Raw genomic sequence first — 20,614 nt, 5'->3', positions numbered from 1 at the left:
TATATGCATAAAAATGACAGTAAAATGGTCAACACATTTATTATAAACCATAATAAAATACAGAATATACATAATTATTCCAAATTGTATTTTAGAACAATCACTAAAAAACGAAAGAAATCAAGTTTAAAACATCTGGACTGAAGAAAATACTAAAACAAAAGTCAATGTGAATGCAAAAATGTTATAGCAATTTCTCATGAATGCCTCACTACGGTATTAGTTCTCACGTTTTCTACCTAATTCAGTTTTTAATCTCATTTACGAAACATAAGCATTATTACAAGCATGAAATTCTTATTCTACAAGAACTTGATATTGTGTAGCCATCTAGGTTAACAACAGGTGCTAAGGAAAATAGTAAACGTGTTTTCCATGTAATTAGAAATACCACTCAAAGCTTTTTGCGTCTATAAACTATGCAGAAGCTCTTACATAGCAGGCATATCGTACAATAAATAAAAATCCATGTCTTTCACGACAAAATCAGGAAATACAATTGTAAATATCTACGTTATCTTAATAATGCCCTTCAAGAGTAAGGCGATATAAAACAATTAGGCTAGTAACGCAGTTTTCACGAAATACAGTACTTAGAAAATAAAAATATTTATTATGCAATGACCTGACCGGTACTCCCTTTCACTAGAACACTAATTGAAGGATTTAGTGATTTTTATAATTACTAGATATTCAAAAATATTTAAAATAATAAAAAGGTTGTTAAATTAAGAGCAAAAACAATAGCTGTGAACAAAAATATAGGTTAACTCCGACAAGCTTGTGATTACTCTACTCGATTTGATGATGGCGGCGTAATAACGATTTGTTTACCAATTTAATTGACAAGGGAGTTTACCTATGAAAATTGACTATTTTCTCCCAAAAGGCAGCCACAGGACGAACATTCTTTATGGGCGGGTCAATAAGGATGCTTTGCCTTACGTCATCAATTTGGGGGGAGAGAAAAAAAAGGTCGCTGCCGGTTTGGGCGCGCGCTTGTCAAGATGGTGGTGTAGCACTTTCCCGGTCAGGTTGTCACGCGGGCGATGCCGACATCAATTAATTAATAACGCATTTTTTTCTTTTTCTAAATTTTATTGTTTCACTGTTTTCTTTAAAACTGTGAAGCTTCTCTTTGATTTTAATCTTCATAAAGTTCTGCACATTTACGCGCTGGAACGCTCAACAATGCCAAATATTAAGATATTCAGCGGTAGTTCTCATCAGGATCTTTCACAGAAAATCGCTGACCGTCTGGGGCTGGAACTCGGAAAGGTGGTAACCAAAAAATTCAGCAATCAGGAGACATGGTGAGTCTTTATGTGATTTGTTCGGATAATTTATCTGTACATGAATCGTACTTTTGTATGTAGTTTTTTTTTATTTGCATGTTTTGCAGGCGTAGGAAAGTAAAGTGATATGCAATCAAAGTAACTTGCCTGATAGGATATTTTAGGTTCAGTAAGATTGTATTTAACGTTGAGAAACCGTTCAGATACTCGAATTCCCCGGAATCCGCATGTCTTGGATGACTCTGGTAATTGTAGTTCTGATCGTGCTCGTCATCTCGTAAACATTTGCTGGTACTGCAACTGTCATGGCGGCTCCGGTGACTGCAGCGTGTTTTACAACGGCTCAGTTTACTAGTAATAATAAAATGACTAAATTCCTCGAATTTGGCACTCCTTTCGTTTTCCCCGCCTTGCCTTTGTATTTAGCTGGTGCTCTGAAGTTGTAGGCAGCGTTTAAGTAATGTGCGTAGCACGTTACCTCAGCCGTCTGTGATGTGGTATCTGAAGGCCTGACTCGTAACGATTTACGGCAGTTTCGATCCTTCTTTACTTCATGGGTGTTTATGATGCAAACATAGAACGAACGGAATTTAAAATTTTTAGAAAGAAATGGTCGAGGTCGGATTCATTCTGTTATGTTCTCGTGAATTCTCAGTGTACACGTTCACTCTTTGTTTACGTAAATATAAAAGCAAGACCATTTTCACCAAAAGTTCCAATCATTAAAATAATAATACAGTAAGCAAAGATGTGTGATAAGTTGTTTTGTAACGAGATCTCTGTTTACGTATGGGTTACGTTGTCGCGTAATTTTTGAGTGGCTACGACCACGGTGTCGAGATTTACGTTATAGTTTCCCTGTTGTCCGAAAACCTACAAATATACTTCTCAGCGTGTTTAAAGTGACGTGGCGCACCTAGCAGTATTGCTTTGATCCTTTCCTGCCGTGTTAAGCTGCAGTTCGCCGCCAGAATTTCAGATACTGTATTGAGATATATGGAGTTCGTTTAAGCCTTTTCCTACTTTGTAACCTTTAACCGTGGTGTGCCTTTTTGCGCGTTATAGATTAACGGTACTCAAGAGTGTGTGTGTATGAGGGGTTGTTTCTTCAGAGATTTCTCCATTGGCATTTGTGGAGATGTGCACCTGTTGTTTTCTTTATGCGTTGATAGAGCAGTTGAAGCTGCTTTTCAACAAAAGGATAATGATAACGAATTGTGGGAACGATGAGAGGAATTCACTTAAGATTAGTAAAGAGAAAGTGTGGGTCCATCCTGCAGGCGACTTTTGTATTGAAATGCAAAACAGTTTTTGACCCAGTGGTGTTTTTCCGTTCATTCCTTTCCCTCCCAGTCAAATCTAACATAACAAATTTAGCAGAAACCTACCTACACGCACCTCTTAAGAGACTAACTGCCCAATGTTATCAATGATGTGCAGATTTTTGTTGGAGTGCTGGATTCCCTGGGTAGTCGCACCTTAAAGACAACTCAGTGTACTTTAGAATAAATTGTTGATGGTTTGTCTCTGAATGACTCTAATTGACCTTTAAAATTTGCTTTTTCTCTAGCTCTGTATGATACATGCCATTGTTTGTATCTTCCATAGAAGCTTATTCTTTTCTACTTTTGACTTATTAAAAACAATAAAATCAATTGTACAAATGCTGATGAAGTGCAAGTTAATTTGTCCCACATTTGACAGTTTCAAGGAAAAAGTATTGCTCTAGGCAGTTTAGTCTTTTTCTCCATTGTTGCTGCATCTAAATGATGCTTTACTAAGAATAATGTCTCAAAGGGCAATTTAATAATTAAAAAAAATTGTCTGAAATAGGACTTTTTATGCAACTTACCAATTTATATAAGAGTCAGGTTCTAGATTGATTATGCATTTTCCAGTAGCATATAATATTGGCAAGTGGGTTATCTATTTTTCTTTGAAATTAAGTCTTCCTAGTGCTATTTGTTTCCTCCTCACAATGCATAAAAGGTGCATAAATTATGATTTTCAGAAATTTGTTCGGAGTCTGCTTGCTGACTTAAAGATGTTAACCAGTCTGCAGGTGTTACATGGCAATTCTATGCAATAAATAAGCACTAAAATTTTTAAATTAAAATAATCGCAACAGTCCTAAAGTACCATACATATAGTTGCAGCATGCCAGAACGAGTGCCGTCAAATTTAGCCATAAAATAAGGTTTGAATATTCAAATTAAAAATAATTAAATAGTTTCATACATTTGAACTTGGATTAATGATTCTGGGTATTACTTTATTCATTTTTATACGTCAGAATAAAAAGCCAGTCAACACCTGTGGACTCACCTGGAAAAATCAGAATTGTCACAGAAAGGTCTGCACAATGTCTACTTTTTTTCTCCTTTACAGATGCAGAAATATTATAGTAAAGCTTGCCTGTATATTTTGTATTGCACCTCATTGTGTTATGTATTGTGTTGAACCAGAAGCTACTTAAGACTAATTGTGAGACGCAACCTGTTGGCTGATGAATCTCTTTTAATAGGGGATTTTTAAAGCATTGTAATAAAATCTAATATTTTTTTCTTTTTCATTAATGAGAAGGTTTTAGCATTAAACCGTTGGGGATTCCAGGTTTAAGAGTTAATGACAACAAGTCAGAAGCAAAATGACACTTTAACAAAACTTGGAATTCATTGAAAGAAGGGGAATTCCCTCCTTAAATGTAGCTCATGGGGGACTTTAGACTTTGAGAAGGACCCAGATAAACTGAAAAGAAAAGAAAAAGATGTAGCACAAAATAGCTGCCCTTGAAATATTTTTTCACATGTATCCTCACAACCCCTCAAATCACAAATATATAGCCTGTGTTTTGTTATCTTCTGTCTCTTTCTCAGTGGTAACTTGTAAAGTTGAACAGAACTATAGACCTCACTTTGTCCTTAGTATTTCCACATCCTCTTCCTCATTTCTTTCCACTTGATCACAGCACAGCAAAAAGCAAACTGTTCCAAATTAGGCCCAAGTTCTGTTATTATTAGATTGCCAAATCCCCCCCCCCCCCCCCCATCTTAAAGCCAGTAACCGTCGGCACAACCCCCCCTTCCATCAGAACAGTCTCACTTCCTGTACTGTGTTAGATATGCAACATTGACCAAACACTGTCACCCACTCTCTAGGAGAATATCAATGCATTGATCGGTGGTGCATGTTACAATATAATTGCATTTTGGGAACTTCTGATCGCTTGCTTGCTTTGCATTGTGTCTGCGTGCAGGCTGCACGCTGTTAGTATAAACAATAGTATAAACAGTAGACTGGTGTGCTAAAAGCAGCTTTGTTTAAAAGTGACATCCAAGTTAAGATTGTACTTGAGGAATTGGATTTTTTTTTCACCTAGTTTTAGATTAGAAAAATGTTTCATGAAACAAAGATACAAAACATCTGGGAGTCAGTTGGGCTTTGCAAATCAGTAGTTTGGTAGTCCGGTGTGTCCAATGTGTCCTGGTTACTGATTTGTCCACATCCGATACCCATCTTTGTTATTCTCCTTAACTAAAAGTAAAATGAAATATGTTGTTAATTAAAAAAATAATCGTTTTGATAACTTAGATAAAACTTAGAAATTACCTGAAGACTAGAACTAAACAAAAATTGGAAAATTTTAAAACTAACTAGTTTTAGTAATTTTAATTGTAATTTTAACCTTTACCACACTAGTCTTTGTGCGTAATGTACATGAGAGCGTGCAGTTCCAGGTATATATAAACCACACAGGTGTAAATTTGTCAGTGACCGAGCATTGATTTGTGTGCATGTGCAAGTACCCTTTGTTGTTAGCATCTGAGTCAGTGGATTTTATTCATCTTTTCATCCATCATTCAGCTCTCCCACCTAGAGCTGAGACCAAATACCAAAACCTTACCCCTTGTCATTGACTTATGAATCTTCACTGCAAACATCTACCGGTCATCAATAGGGCCCTATGGAATCGGTTTTTTTTTTTTTTTTTTCGATTTTCACCATTTTATTTTTCCTTGATTTTTAGATTTTTTTTTTAATTTACTGTAAGTAGCAATAACTACAACAAAACAAACAATAATGAAATGGCATTTTACATTCATTTTAATGAAACAGCACACTAGCACAAGTGAACCTTATTTTGCAGTTCCATTCATGAGGTAGGAGCCCAGATCTTCCATGGTGCTCTATGCTGAGACTACAATAGGACATTGAGTGCCTTCCAGAATTGTAAAAGCTGTTACTAGTTTGATGCATCCTTCTGAGATGAAGGTGAACTTCACTTTTAGGATCTAGGATATTTGTTACTGATTTGTTCTCTGAAAGAAACGTTTTGTAGAGGTGAATATGTTCAGCGAAGTACCCTACTGATTCGACACAGCTATTCCATGTGGTGTTTCCTGCCTCATGGGTTTCTGGCAGGCTTCTTGAAGAAGGAAGACTTTACCCACATCAGTAGTGATGCAGCCTCAAAAGTATTTATAGTGCTGGCAGGTCTCTCCTACCAAAGTGATGACATGACCCAAGCAGGTTGAATGTACACTTTTAGCCCCTTTTGAAACTTCCTGGAATGCTTTCAGACAGTATGATGCATTGTTTGTAACCACTACTAAAATGATATTAAGATTGAGCTGGTTGTTGTGAAGGGACTGAAGTGCTGCCTGTGAAAAGGCGGAAAAGTTGCAGCTCTCCATAAAGATGACATCTGCCAAAAAGTACTGGTCTTTAGTACCTGTACTTGTAATTATGTAAATTATTTCTAATGATTCTTAAACTTAAAAATGTTTACAGATTGAAAACGTACATCATTACATCTGTACCTCCATTTGCTGCACATCTTAAAATAATTAATTACAAAGTAAAAGCATACTAATCTGCAAGAAGCTAAATCCAGGAATTAAACGGGGGGGAAAAAGAAAGAGTGACCCGCTTTTAAGCGCTCATTGCATCTGAGGAGAAACCTGCTCTTCTGCTCAGGCTTGTAGCTGCTGAGTTTATAATGGAAGAGTCAAATGTGGACCTTGCGTGCCTCGTCACTGCGAGGCAAAACATTTATTAAATCCAAAAACATCATTGTTAATTTTTAAAAGGAAACCTAATAACATTTTTCTACGGGAAAGACTTAATACCAGTTAAGTATAATTTCATGTACAATTTAGAACTGCTTACATAAAAGAATAACCATACAGCCAAGTTTACTCACCTATCACTGTGTTGAAAACTATATGGTCTTGGCTACATTTTATTGCCATAAATCTTTCGAACAATGGCATCCATATGTTGTTCAAACACACGGAACAAATTAGTTTGACGAAGACTGCTCATTTTCTGGTAGTACGCCTCCTTGTTTACAATGCTCAATAAAGAAAGGACGGATCGTCATCATTTTTTTGAGCAGTATCTCTGATTCGCATGGCCACAAAGTCCTCCACAAACTGGTGTCTTGCATCTGACGATTTTATTGTTTATTGTTACCTGAAGGGGAACACTTTTTCATCTTAATTTGTCCTTGTTCTTGAGATGGGTTTTAGATTTGACGTAGTCGTTGCAAGTATCTTTTCATGTCCAATCTATGGTATGCTGGCAAAACTTAATAGTTGTGCGTGCCTTTAATGAGAAAACATACAGGAAACACATGCACAAACAGACAGAGGTACGACTGAATTTCTACGAAGAATTATGTTCGCTTGAAAAACAGCAAATTAGAAAATATCTGAATGATAGAACTACAGATCATTCAATTGTTTAATTTATTGGGAAATTTTGTAACAGTCACCCCCTTCAGTCTCTAAATTCCGCACATTTCCGTTTTAAATCTAAAATCCGTTATTATGTGTTAATTTCATGATTTGACTCCTTCGTGTGTAGGGGACTTACTGCATTGCGTCTGGCTGTCAAGGTGATAATGAAGTCCACTCTTGCCATATTCGTTGTTCCTTATTGTTGTAGGTGATTGTAACATCAATATTTATATTAGAATTAAGTGTTCAAAAATTGTGTTATTTGTTCATGGAGTTCTTTTTTTCTGCCTTGTTTCTTTTATCTAATTCAAATCTTTGACTTTCAAATTTTTATTAATGTTAGATACTAGTTTGTATCCTGCCTTATTAATGTCATCTCTTCTTTTATTTCTGTTGTATTTCTTTTGACTATTTGTGAAACACTTTGGGCAATCAAAATGTGCTATAGAAGTAAAATGATTTATTATTATTACTATTACACAGCGCCATGAGTTCAAGTTTGATTGCTAACCTTGTTAGGGTCTATATGGAGTTTTCATATTCTATGTATGTTTAGTTTATACTAGTGATACTGTTAAATAAGCTTGAATCGTAAGATTTTCACAACTTTAGTAACAAATTACTGTTTTTGTAACATCTGTAATCCTTACTTACTGTAACTGGATTTAACACTAATCCAGCATTCTGGGGGGAAAAAACCCAGGGTTTAAAGGGGGATTACTAGTGCGTACTGGCACGTTGTGCTAAAGAGTGTTCTGTGTTTTAAAATCTGTCTTCTGCTAGAATTAAAAGGAAATCTGACATGCCTGTTGCCATTCTTTATCTGCAGGGTATATTTGTACAAATCAGGTAAAGGTAATATGTATGGGATAAGATTAATTATTTTCCCGTTGAGTGATACTCTTGTAGGAAGGAGAATAGTTTGCTTCTGCTGATAAAAATGGAATCGAGATATTCCTGGAGTGGGATTTTCATAATAACATAAGGAGACAAGTCAAACACACATACTGAATTATTATAATATTTATAGCTAAAATTTGCTTCCCTTTTTCTATTGAAAATGTTGCCAGGCAGGAACATATCTCCCATTTTATTTAGTACAGTACAGTTATAGGTAATTCTATTTTGTATCTTGCACTAGTCCTGGTTTGTCATAATACACGTGTTAATGCTATAATGTGGCTGTGAGTGATGATTAAATCTTTAAGCTAATAGTCAGTTTAGGTTGAATGCAGTTAAAAAAAAATTATATTGTACATATTTCTAAATATAAAGTGAGTAGTGCTAAGTCATTTTGTATTGTGCTTTCAAAGCTACTATTGAAGCAGGTGTGTTTGGCAGGTGATGATGAAGTATGCTGAAAGTGAAGGTGATTTCTTCTTGTGGAGACTCAAGTGGTGTTCTTAACACTACGCAGTACTGTTTGATTGGGCAACATTTTGCACCTATTTTGTAGAAGTGCATGCCTCTGAAGGTCTGTAGGTACATATATAGAATATCTCAAGTTTGTGTTGTCAGCAAACCACGTGATGTTAGGTATGTAGGCAGAATTTTCATTTAGTATCCAACATGAATGTGTTTTTTTTTTTTTTTAATAAAAGATAATGAAATAGGACAAAAGAAAATGTATGGTATCTTACATGGGCCTATAAAACTGTGCATAGATAAATTGAAGTTTTAAGAAAATGTGTTTTTCAATGAACCTTGTTGCATGGTGCGTAAATTGCTAATTGTAACAGATTTTATTCCAAGTTTAAGCAACCAGTCTGTACTCTGCCGAGAGTTTGTATATACTGTTTTTAACAGAGAAAGAAATGAAACCCCTGAAAAAGTTATACATTATACTACAGAAATAGATAATTCAGGGTAAAATAAGAATTATTAGGGGAAAAAAATGGAATGTGGTAAGGGTAGAAAATTTTTAATGTTCCTGATTCATTACATACAGTTGAAATGCTTTGTTGATTCTGTTTCCTGGGAAAAAATTCTTGCTGTAGGAACTGTTTTTCTTTTTTTAGCTTTAAAATACTTTTGTTTTCATCCTGTTTAAATTTAAGTAAAGTTGTGTTTTGTTACCACAGATGGGCTCCTCTGTTTTAAAATATTAAAACATCTCATATGTCCTCAAAGCAAGCCTAATTACTTAAAAAATCACACAATTGCATAAAGTTGCAATCATTTGCTAATTCAATCTTCCCATTTTGATTTTTGCAACTGTCACGTCTGTGTTTTGAAATCAGTAAAATGCTTCCAAACTGAAAAATGGAAAAAATGCATGGTGGAGAAAGTGAGAATACAGAGCCATAACAGAAGACACATGTTGTGAAAAATCCAGAGTATATGCTTTTGTGATGCCAAGTTGGCACAGTCTCTTATTTGAGCACCAAATTAAAGTTGGTCTCATTATACTCTGTTCAAAATGTTTGGGTTTAAACTCACAGCTAATGATGCTTCTACACATGTGTTAAAGTGTACATATATGAAACTATACATTGAGTTAACTTCATTCTTGAGCACAAGATTGTAGAAGCTCATATAGACTGATATCTGTTACTTTTATCCTTATTTGGCACAACACAGATTTCAGCCCAAATACTTAAAACCAACAGACAAATAATGTGCAGTAGTTTATGTACAGTACAGATATATGGGATGCCCTGGTCTTTCTTTATAGTCACATTAACACCATGTGTAGAATTCACACTAAAACATAGCAAACCTACAAAACTGGAAATATGCAAATGCATAAAAAAATCCAAATGCTTATAACTGTGTGTATGCATAGTTCCGCGCATTTTCCGTTTATAAATTCCAATGAACATGAAATTTAATGCATACACCTACAGCCCCACTCCAACTCCTCCCTGAATTTTGCATATTTGACTATGCAAATCAATATAAATAGCCTCTTCTGTTCAGTGTTTTGTTAACAGGCAATGGCAAAAGCACGTGGGAAAAGAATTTCAGCCAATGTGAAGAAGAGGCAAGAATAAACATAATATTTGTTGGGTTAAGCAGCGGTGTATAAGTAACAAAAGGAAATTGTTGGAGTGATAGTGTGGCATAGACACTCAAACGTCAAGTTGCACAGTGCCCAAAATTTAAAAAAAAAAAAAAGTGGTCAGATATCAAAGTCAATGTGAAAAGACAAAGTCGATGTGAAAAGACAAGTCACAGCCCACAGTTTTATTGTTTCAGACAATATTACAAAAGCTGACCCCCTTGCTGAGGCAATGATGTTGCTGCTGTGCCCAGCACATCTTCAGGCGCTGGCTGTGCACACACCTGCATCAGAATCTGCTGGGTGATCATCTGGCTCTGTGCTGATGAACACTATTCGGAAGTCACAAATTGCAATAGTGGATGCCGTAAGAGACTTGACCAATGAACTAAGGAATACAACGGCTGTACTATGTGACATTGACCACAAATTGAATTAATTGGTTAAAAAATAAATGCTGCATCTGAGTACCTGTTTTTTATATTCTGATAATTACATTCAAATGAAGTTGTAATGCTGTCCGATTTGGCTGATCATTTGGTAGGTCAGGTTCAGATTCATCATACTGCATTTCTTCAGATAGGGGCAAGGCATTATTGTGTGTCACATTATGCAGCATGCTACATGCTTGCACAATGTGACACAATTTCTGTGTACTATAGAGAAGCGCATTAATGGAGTTTAAATGCTTTCTATTTATTTAAGAAAATTCATTCTCTGATGGAGCATTTATAGTGTAGTGTTGGCACCAAGCCCCACATGGATAGATTCTCTGCTCTTCACGTGGCTATGTGAGGTGACTCGCAGTCCTTAAAAAGACTGCTTGCTTTTTCCTGCACTAGTTGGAAAAAGCACCAGTGACTGTGTAGAGTTGTCGTTTTTGTATTTTTTATTTAAAAAGCGCACATACACACCCACAGTCCCAATAAATGTCTTTTTCAGCTTTAAGTAATGTGAAAAAAGCCAATGTCGGTTTACGTTATCTAGAAATCATTTCAAGTGAAACTGAGGCAAAAAGAATCCCCCATACTCTGTCTAGGACCATGATGTGTCAAGGTGCTCAAGTTTTTGACCATCTCCATTTACTGCAACTGCATGCGTTTCTGTTTTCCATATGAAACATTTGGCCCTTCCATGTGCCATGTCTGTGTCCTGTAACTCTTGTTTCTCATTTTAAGTAAATATTTAGTGTAAGAAAATGAAAGTTGCTATCCACACACAAATCACTAAGATGCTGTATATTACAATCATTATTTAATGTACGTAGCTCTATTACAACAGTTTATTTCTTTACCCAGAACCTTGGACTTAACTTGCTTGATTGTTTCTTAAGACCCCATCAGCAAGTACCACATGATTATGTGGAAGTGTGAGCTAATTTGAAAGTCTGTCAGACCAACTTTAAACACAGAGGCACTTAAGTCTCTCCCTTGCGAGAAGTAGCAGTTACGTTCAATACTTGCTGGTTGATTTCCCATACCAGCTGGCGGGTGGAGAGCTGCACATTGCTATGCTACAAACTCTGTGTGGATCAACTGTCAACTGCACTTGATTAAAAATGTACAGTGGAACCTCGGTTCACGACCATAATTCGTTCTAAACCTCTGGTTGTAAACCGATTTGGTTGTGAACCGAAGCAATTTCCCCCCATAGGATTGTATGTAAATACAATTAATCCGTTCCAGACCGTACGAACTGTATGTAAATATTTTTTTAAAAGATTTTTAAGCACAAATATAGTTAATTACACAATAGAATGCACAGTGTAATAGTAAACTAATGTAAAAACATTGAATAACACTGACACAAACACCCAGCCTCCCTGCTCAGCTTCATGCGCAGGCTCTCTCTCTCTCTCTGTCTCTCTCAGCAGCACGCGAGCCCCCTCTCTCTCAGCAGCACGCGAGCCCCCTCTCTCTGTGTAACATTGCAGCAGTTTGCACTATAGCCTTACAATCCGATCGCTGTATAAACACTTTTTTTAAAATGAGTTTTAAGCACAGGGGGGGAAAAAAAGGAACATTTGAATAAATCTAAACTTTATTTAAAAGCCAACCAAGAAAGTAACATTACAGGAGTTCACGCTAATAGCATTACAACCCGATCGCTGTATCTGTTACCGCTAAAGCTCGAAAGCCGTTAATGTGCACATTACCTAGCTAATCTGCAGATTACAGTATTTTGCGCACCATAAGGCGCACTGGATTGAAAGGCGCACTCTCAATTGCGGGGCTTATTTCTGTACTTAAGCCATACATAAGGCGCACCGTATTATTCGGTGCATGCAAAAACAAGGTAACAGAAGCAAAACAATGAGTTTAGTTAAACCTTATTCTACTACGTATTTAAAAATACACTCACATTGTTTTTTGATCAGTCTGTTGTCACAAATCCATCGAAGTCTTCACCTTCTGTATCTGAATTGAACAGATGGGCAAGTTCGCCATCAAACATGCCGGGTTCCCTCTCGTCATTGTCGGAATCAGTCTCGTTGCCGGGTGGCTGTTCAGCAATGATTCCAGCTTTCGCGTAAGCTCGGACAACAGTCGAAGCAGACACCTTAGCCCAGGCATCCACAATCCATTCACATATGGTGGCGTAACTCACCCGGCGCTGCCTTCCAGTCTTAGTAAAGGTGTGTTCGCCGTCTCTCATCCATCGCTCCCATGACGCTCGCATCTTCACTTTGAACGCCCTGTTTACACCGATGTCCAGCGGTTGGAGTTCTTTTGTTAATCCTCCTGGAATGATGGCAAGCTCCGTATTCATTTGCTTCACTTGTTTTTTCACAGTAGCGGTGATATGGGCACGCATGGAGTCGCAGATCAACAAAGACGGTGATGCATGGAAAAACCCACCCGGTCTCTTCACATACACCTCTCTCAGCCACTCTCTCATTTTCTCCTCGTCCATCCAGCCCTTTGGATTGGCCTTAACGATGACTCCGGCTGGAAACTTTTCTTTTGGCAGCGTCTTCCAAGAACAACAGTGAAAGCCGACTTCTCATGCCCCGTGGTGCATATGGATACCGTGCTGGTCCCCTTTTTCTTCACAGTATGGTTCACGGGGATGTCAAAAGTGAGAGGGACCTCGTCCATGTTGGTGATGTGGTTGGGCTGGATTTTTTTGTCGGTAATCTTGTTGCTGCAGTAGGTGCGGAAGATGGTCAGCTTTTCTTTGTAATCCGCTGGCAGTTGCTGCGCCATGGTAGTTCGTGCGCGGATGGCGAGATGGCGCCTTTTCATAAAACGAAAGCACCAAGACGGACCTCCTTGAAAGTGCTCGAGCTTCATGTCTTGTGCTATCGTTATTGCCTTCAGTCGAATGGTGACTGTAGAGACGCTTCTCCCGGCTGCTCTTTGTTCAAGAATCCATTGTTCAAGTTGGTCTTCCAACTCTGGCCACCTCGCCTTGTTCCCGCGGAAACTCTTTTTTGTCTTTTTAACTTGGCGCAATTCATTCTCCTGCTTCCTCCACTTCCGAACCATAGATTCATTGATTTTAAATTCTCTCGCTGCTGCTCTATTCCCATTTACAACCGCGTAACTGATAGCCTGTAGTTTGAATTGTGCATCGTAAGCATGTCTCTTCTCTGATGCCATTTTCAGGGTCCTTAGCCAAACAAATGTGGTTTCGCAGTGCACCAGTAGTACAATATACCTACCTGCCGTAGGCGTGGCGGAGGTAAGTGTACGTGGCTTTACGTAATGTTCTGCAATTGGTTTATCGCTGCCAGCGTTCATAGTGTACGTATTACTACGTCCCTATGTCGGCAGGAAATGGTCCGACAGTCAATCAAGCACAGCACTTACTAAAATGCACAACAACATTTTTACAGATTTTGGAACTCAGTGCACACATAAGGCGCACCGAATTTAAAGGCGCACCGTGGATTTTTGAGAAAATTAAAGGCTTTTAAGTGCGCCTTATAGTGCGCAAAATACTGTAACTGATTTGCTCCGTTAACGTGCGGAATCAAGAGTTTTCCGCATTTGACCTAGGTAATGTGCACATTAACGGCTTCCGTATCGTTAAAGTTCAAAAGTTTGTTTCTCTCATTTCCTTGCCCTACTCCTTCCCACTCTCCCTCCACTTTTAGTTTGGTTTCGCCAGTGTCTTGTCGTCGCCAGTTGTTTTTATTTCTCATAATTTGTGTCGGCTGCCAATGCGTAGCATAGCTAATTCTGTGTTCAAATTCGTTTCTGCCTGTTAGCGCGTGAATTTGTGTCGTGATTTTTTTTAAAGCAGATAAATTTAACTCCCTAGTATGCAAGCAAGCACCGAATTGGTGAGTAAAATGAAGAAAAGATTCTTCGCAAACCTCTTTAGCGAAGATTCAAAATATAATAGTGTTTTAATGACAAAACGAAAGTATGATTCCATAATTGAAGATGTAAAGCGAATAAAAGTTTCCAAGAAGAAAGAATCATCTCGAGATTATCGAATAATTCAAAGGTATTATGTGTTGACTGTACAAGGCTGTGAAAAACTCATTGAGCCGTTGTCAGATGCGCGAGAAAGTGTGAAAAAGTTTGTCCATGCTGAAGAATTGTTTGATATACTGTATTCTACTCATTTGTCAATTGGCCACGGTGGAAGAGACAGAATGATCAAGCAGTTAAATACACTTTATAAAAACATAACCCAAGCCCAAATAAAAATGTTTTTGGATTTATGCGAACCTTGACAACAAAAACAAAAAAGTGCGAAAAAAGGGATTGTTGTAAAGCTGAGTATTTCATCGCATTTCAATAGCAGATGCCAGGTGGATCTAATCGATTACCAATCTCAACCAGATGGAAAGTTTAAGTTTCTTCTCGTATACCAAAACTACTTAACAAAATTTGTTGTATTGAAGCCACTCACATCAAAACGGGCGGATGAAGTAGCCTATAACTTGCTTGATATTTTTCTCCTTTTTGGTGCTCCAAGTATTTTGCATTCTGATAACGGTCGTGAATTTTGTAATAAAATCTTAGAATGTGTAACACAGTTGTGGCCAGAAATCAAAATGGTTAATGGCAAACCTAGACACAGCCAAAGTCAAGGAAGTGTAGAACGAGCGAATCAAGACATTGAAAACATGCTCACTACTTGGATGGCTGATAACCAAACTAACAAGTGGAGTGAGGGTGTACGATTTGTACAATTCATGAAGAATTGTGGCTATCATTCTGCAATTAAAAGAAGTCCATACGAAGCCATGTTCGGTTGTCCCGCAAAAGTGGGATTATCTTCTTCTATTATACCACAAAGTGTATTACATTCAATAAATACTGAAGAAGACCTTGAAAAATTAGAAGATTCACAAGAGACTGTGATTATGGGATCACAGTCAAATCTTACTCAAGAGGACAATCCGTTATCCCCTGCTTCTACAGAATCACCTATAGAAATACAAGAATTTATCGAGAGTATATTGATTGAGAATACAGTTATGAAGAATATTCAGTTGCCCTGCACCTCCAAGGAATCACCTCTGCATGTTGAAGAAGTCATCACTGAGTTACCCTCAACTTCAGCAGAATCGCCATCACAGTTTCGTACAGAGCCTGTAAAGAGGACTATACAAGACATGGTCTGTATTGTTTGCTCAAAAGCAGCATCAGGTGCTCACAAGGGTAAATCGTGTGATATGTTTGTTCACGTAATTTGTGGTGAAATAGATCCTAAAGAGGAAGGGTATGGTAAGAATGTATTGTGCAACATCTGAAAAAAAAATGTGGATCAGAAAATACAGCGTGATGAAGCCAAGAAAGGTTTAGAAAAGCAAGCAAAGAAAATGTTAGCAGTTTCTAATGCAAAGCACCCAAATGTCGATGAAGGTGTCACTGTGAGAATTAAAGTACCCGAAGTAGACAGAGCAAAAACTGATTCCTGCTCGATTTTAGCTGTGGTTCTTAGTAAAACAGAGGATGGCTTTTATAAACTTGGTACTAAAACGGGTATTTTAAAACAATTGTATGCAAAATCTGAATTCAGTGTTTGCAAAGACAGATTTTTAACGAAAGAAGATGTCCCTACTGTAGAAATATCTTTACGTCAAACAGCAATAAAACAAGCCCTTGGTACTGGGCAGGGTTTCAGAAAATGTGACTGCAAATCTAAATGTAATACAAATATGTGTGCTTGTCGCAAAAAACAATTGCTATGTAATTCAAAGTGTCACCAATCTTTTGATTGCACTAATAAGTAAGCATAATTTTATCATATGTTTTGCAAATTCATTTCCTTAATTGTAATAATATTTTAAACCATTTGATTCTTTGTATTATAGTTTTTTAATTGATTGATTGATTCTATCAACTAATTTGTTGATTGTTTGTATTAACTTGATTCTTTACATATCGAAAAATAAATAACATTATGTTAATTTAAGCGTACAGAAACGTTGCTGCTGTTCCAGCAAAGATCTTATTTTCACTTTAACGAGTGCCTAGTAGGTAATGTGCAGATTATCTAGGTAATTTGAAAAATGAAACAATTTTCAGCACTTTAACGGATCACCCTAGTTAATCTGCACATTACCTAGATAATCTGTAGAATAACTGATTTCTGCACTTTAGCGGTAACAAACACTCTTTTTAAATGAGTTTCAAGAACAGGGAAAAAATGAACATTTGAAAAAAGAGAAAAGTAACATTGCAACACTTTCTTCTCACCACTCTTCACTTGCTTAGAAGCCATGGTTAACTGCAAAAGCACACGAAATACTGTAGAGCACAAAGAGTTCACAGGCAAAGCACGCACGTCTGACTGAGAACAATGAACAGGGAGAGGCTGAACACGTGCTTAAATACAGTAATCGGCGCGTACGAACTAGAAGGGAAATGAAATAGAGCACAAAGACTTCACAGCAAAAGCACGCACATCTGACCAAGAACAATGCAACACGTGCAGAAATCATCGGCGTGCACAAACCGAAAGGGAAACTGGCTTGTTCGTATACCTAGTGTGTGGTCGTGAACCTAGGCAAAAGTTTGGCAAACTTTTTGGTCGTAAACCGAGTTGTACGTGTACCAAGACGTTCGTGAACCAAGATTCCACTGTATCTTACTGAATCAGCCTGATCACTTATGGAATAGGAGTTATTTACACCTTAAAATGATTGAAGAAAATGCTAAAAAATACTGTAAAGCTGATGTACGTTTTAAGAAGATGTTATTGCTGCTTAATTCTGACAGCCATGGCTAAGTAGTTTTCTCTCAGATCTGTTAGATGACAGTCAAAGAGTTACAACTTGCTGGCCTTAGCATAAATAGCTGGCAAAAATTGATAATGCAGCAATGCCCAAAGTGAAGCTAGTAAGAGCACTTAACAGACTAGTCTATTGTATTTAACTAGCCTGTGTACTGAAAAGTTATTTTACTTAGGCAATCTTGCAAGTAATAATAGTGGTAACTGACAAGTGCATTTAGCAGACAAATTATCAGTTCTTCCTGAAGTGATACCATGGTTCAAACTTTGGCCCCAACACTAGTCACTAGCATGTATTTCTCAAGTTAACCACCTTCACGATACTAAAAGAACTATTGCCAAACTACACGATGAGAGTAAGTGGGGTTACTGACAATTTGAGAAAATAAACCAGGAAAGATTTGGGAATCCACCCCATATATTGTAACACAAACACTTCGGAGTCAAAATCACACCAGAGCAGTTTCTGGGTTGGAATGCAAGACGGGACCGATTGGTAAGGTGAGGAGGTTGACTTTTATAGGTGGAGGAAAGGAAGAGGTGGTTCCATAAGGAGGCTGATGAGAAGTGAGGTCAGTAGGAGGGTGTTGTTAGGAAGGGGATGCAGGAACTGGTCGTAGTTTAGGTGTGCTTCTGTTCTGGTGATTAGTAGAAGAGAGTGAAGAGATATTGTTGTACTTCATCAACCCCCGACTTCACGTCTTACTCTCTGTTAAGCCCTTAGACTGCCTCCCAAGCGCACATGTGTGACAATATACTGTGTATGGGTGTAGCGTATATAACTACCACCATTAAAAATTTTGGAATCCATCATAAGGATATTATGAAGGTTACTAATGGCTGTTACTGATTTCAAATTTATTATTCACATATTACTGCAAATCCCCATTTTCATTAGCAGTCCGTTCTGTGTACTAGTGGTAAATGTCCTGAGCGCATCCTTAATTAGTCGTGTTTAAATACTAATTGGTTATTGGGAAGTTTGTAATTGCATTAGCATGACTGTAACCTATTATTCTGTTCAGTGAAGCAAGTAAATGGTCTTTCCTCCATTCAGTTCTGAGTTAAAACTGCTTTCTCAAGAAACATGTCCATTTATTTTGTTTGTGTGTGTGTGGTGGTTATTTTTAATAACGAAATTAAGGTTAACAATACGTGACATTGTGACTGTGAATTCTGGGAGAACCTGTAAAATCTTAACAGAACGCGCCACTTGAATATCATAACAGGCACAAAGTGCTTAGAGATGACAGTGATACGTGCTGATGTACCAATATTAAATAAAATAGAAGATACTTTTATTGTATAAAAAAGAGGAGGTCACTTTTACTTTCTCACATACGAAGTATAGGGAAGTTTTGTAATCGTCCAAAGATTTGATGTTGAGATTTTGATGAATCTCGATGTTTTAGACCTCTCTGGGTACGAAAATACCATTTTTTGGAATTCTGTCTGTGTGACTGTGTGAATGTAAACAGAATAACTTGAATACACTTTCAGTTAGGTCAACCAAATTTTGCATGCAAGTATTAGGTACAAATTGTAGATTTGTATCAACTTTTGGGCTACTTCCGTTAACTGTAAATGGTACTTTACCTTTTATTCATACAGCTGCAGAGTCAGATTTATTCAACTTTTTTAATAATTGTTCAATACAGTGATCCCCCGCCTATCGTGGAAGTTAAGTTCCAGACCCATCAGCAATAGGTGAAAATCCACAATATAGAAAGACCATATAAATAAACATTTTTTTTTTTTAATAGTTTAAGCCTTAAAATACCCCTCCCACACGTTTTAAACACATGTAAACTTATTAAAACACAGTTTGTAAACACATATGATATGTGGATGTTGGACTAAGGATATGAGTAACAGCTCTCTATTGTAAAAAAAAAAAAAAAAAAAAAAAAAAAAAAATCTTGACAGGGAAACATTGTTTTAGTTTTGGGAAAATGGTTCAAAGGTTTTAACAGAAAATAAGCAGGCAAGAATCAGAGAGGAAAGGTCCAATACTTCAATTGTTTACTTGTTCAAATATAATATCAGTTACATACAATATAATAGCAATATACATGCAGATATAGGAATTGTACTATTGACTTACAGTATTATATATATATATATATATATATATATATATATATATATATATATATATATATATATAATGAATTATACTATTGACTTACAGTAATATCAGATATATGAATTATACTATACTTACAGTAATATCAAAAGACCCAGAGCCATCATCCTAGACCAGTAGACTGAGGGAGCCCGCGTGTCAGTCTCGTCAGAGGATCAACTCGTGAGCCTGGTCCAATACCGGGCGGTGTGCACGTTCCCCACGGTTGAGCTTCCGAAGAAACTGAGGGCGGAACCTTCCCTTATATACTAATTGAGTGTCCTTACCCAAAATGGCTTACGTGTAAGCAGTGTATACAGAAGTGATCAGTTTCAGCACACACCCTTCCACGGGACGCAGTATTGTTTTTCTTCTACTTGGCCCTCACTGAGATTGTGCCTAGTATCAGAAGACACACAATAACAAGCGTTGCTTGTAATGAAGCCCCTCGAAGTGAAAAACAAGTACATAGCCTTGACTGTATTCCCATAACATTCTGAAACTCTTTATGAGAAACAAGTTTTTGCACATTCTTTCGCTATCATTCCAAACATTCCAATCTTTGTAGCTGGTTTTGCACTGAAGCGACCTACCCCCCCCCCCCCCCCCCCCCCCCTTACTCCTTTATTTCATCCCTTCTCCTGTTACAGAGAAAACTTTTTTTATTACAAACATCTTCTGAGAAGATCAAGCATCAATTTGACATTCCGCGAGAGACATTTTAACGTCATGCAAGACAAGGCAGTGAGACAGAAGGACAGTTGCTGTACAGGCTTTTAAGTGATCGACGTGCTGAGCGACAAGCAGAGCAGGCATCTTGGAAGAAGCAGTACAAAGCCAGTAGCTGATCCATCCACTTCTGCTTAGCGTGTGTTCAGCACCTTCCCTTCACAACACGAGCGGGAGAGATGCAAAGTGACAGGAGCGTAGCGCGCCTCCAGGGGAGTTGAGCAAAGTGATCAAGACCAGATCATCTCAGAGAGACACTTTGACGACACGCAAGACTAGACATTACAACCTTAGGAAGCAAAACCTGTGAGACACTGACTTTTGCATGTCACGCCTTACTTACAATTTAAAACAAGTTCACTGACATCTAATCTAGCAGTTGTTGGAATGCTTTTGGCAGACACAACTTCAGGTGCTCCCAGCTCTTAAAATAACGACAAGCAGAACACGCAGTTTGCCGGCAGCAGCTGCAGCAAGCCAGCAGATGATCTGAGCACTTCCCCTTAGCATGCGTTCAGCCCTCACA

At 37.5% G+C, this 20,614-nt stretch overlaps 1 protein-coding gene across 2 annotated transcripts in view; it reads left to right on the top strand.

Moving 5' to 3' along the window:
* Nucleotides 1-965: 965 nt before the first annotated feature.
* Nucleotides 966-20,614, top strand: part of LOC114662510 (ribose-phosphate pyrophosphokinase 1) — a 30,766-nt gene continuing 11,117 nt past the window's right edge. For both annotated transcript variants that reach the window (XM_028816012.2, XM_028816011.2), the window contains exon 1: nt 966-1,313. In XM_028816012.2, the coding sequence (XP_028671845.1) occupies nt 1,192-1,313 (122 nt within the window). In that variant the 5' untranslated portion in view covers nt 966-1,191. The remainder of the gene's footprint in view (nt 1,314-20,614) is intronic.

The sequence above is a fragment of the Erpetoichthys calabaricus genome, chromosome 12 (genome assembly GCF_900747795.2).
Source record: "Erpetoichthys calabaricus chromosome 12, fErpCal1.3, whole genome shotgun sequence".
Classification (NCBI taxonomy): Eukaryota; Metazoa; Chordata; class Cladistia; order Polypteriformes; family Polypteridae; genus Erpetoichthys; species Erpetoichthys calabaricus.
This window is presented reverse-complemented; position numbering and strand designations above follow the sequence as displayed.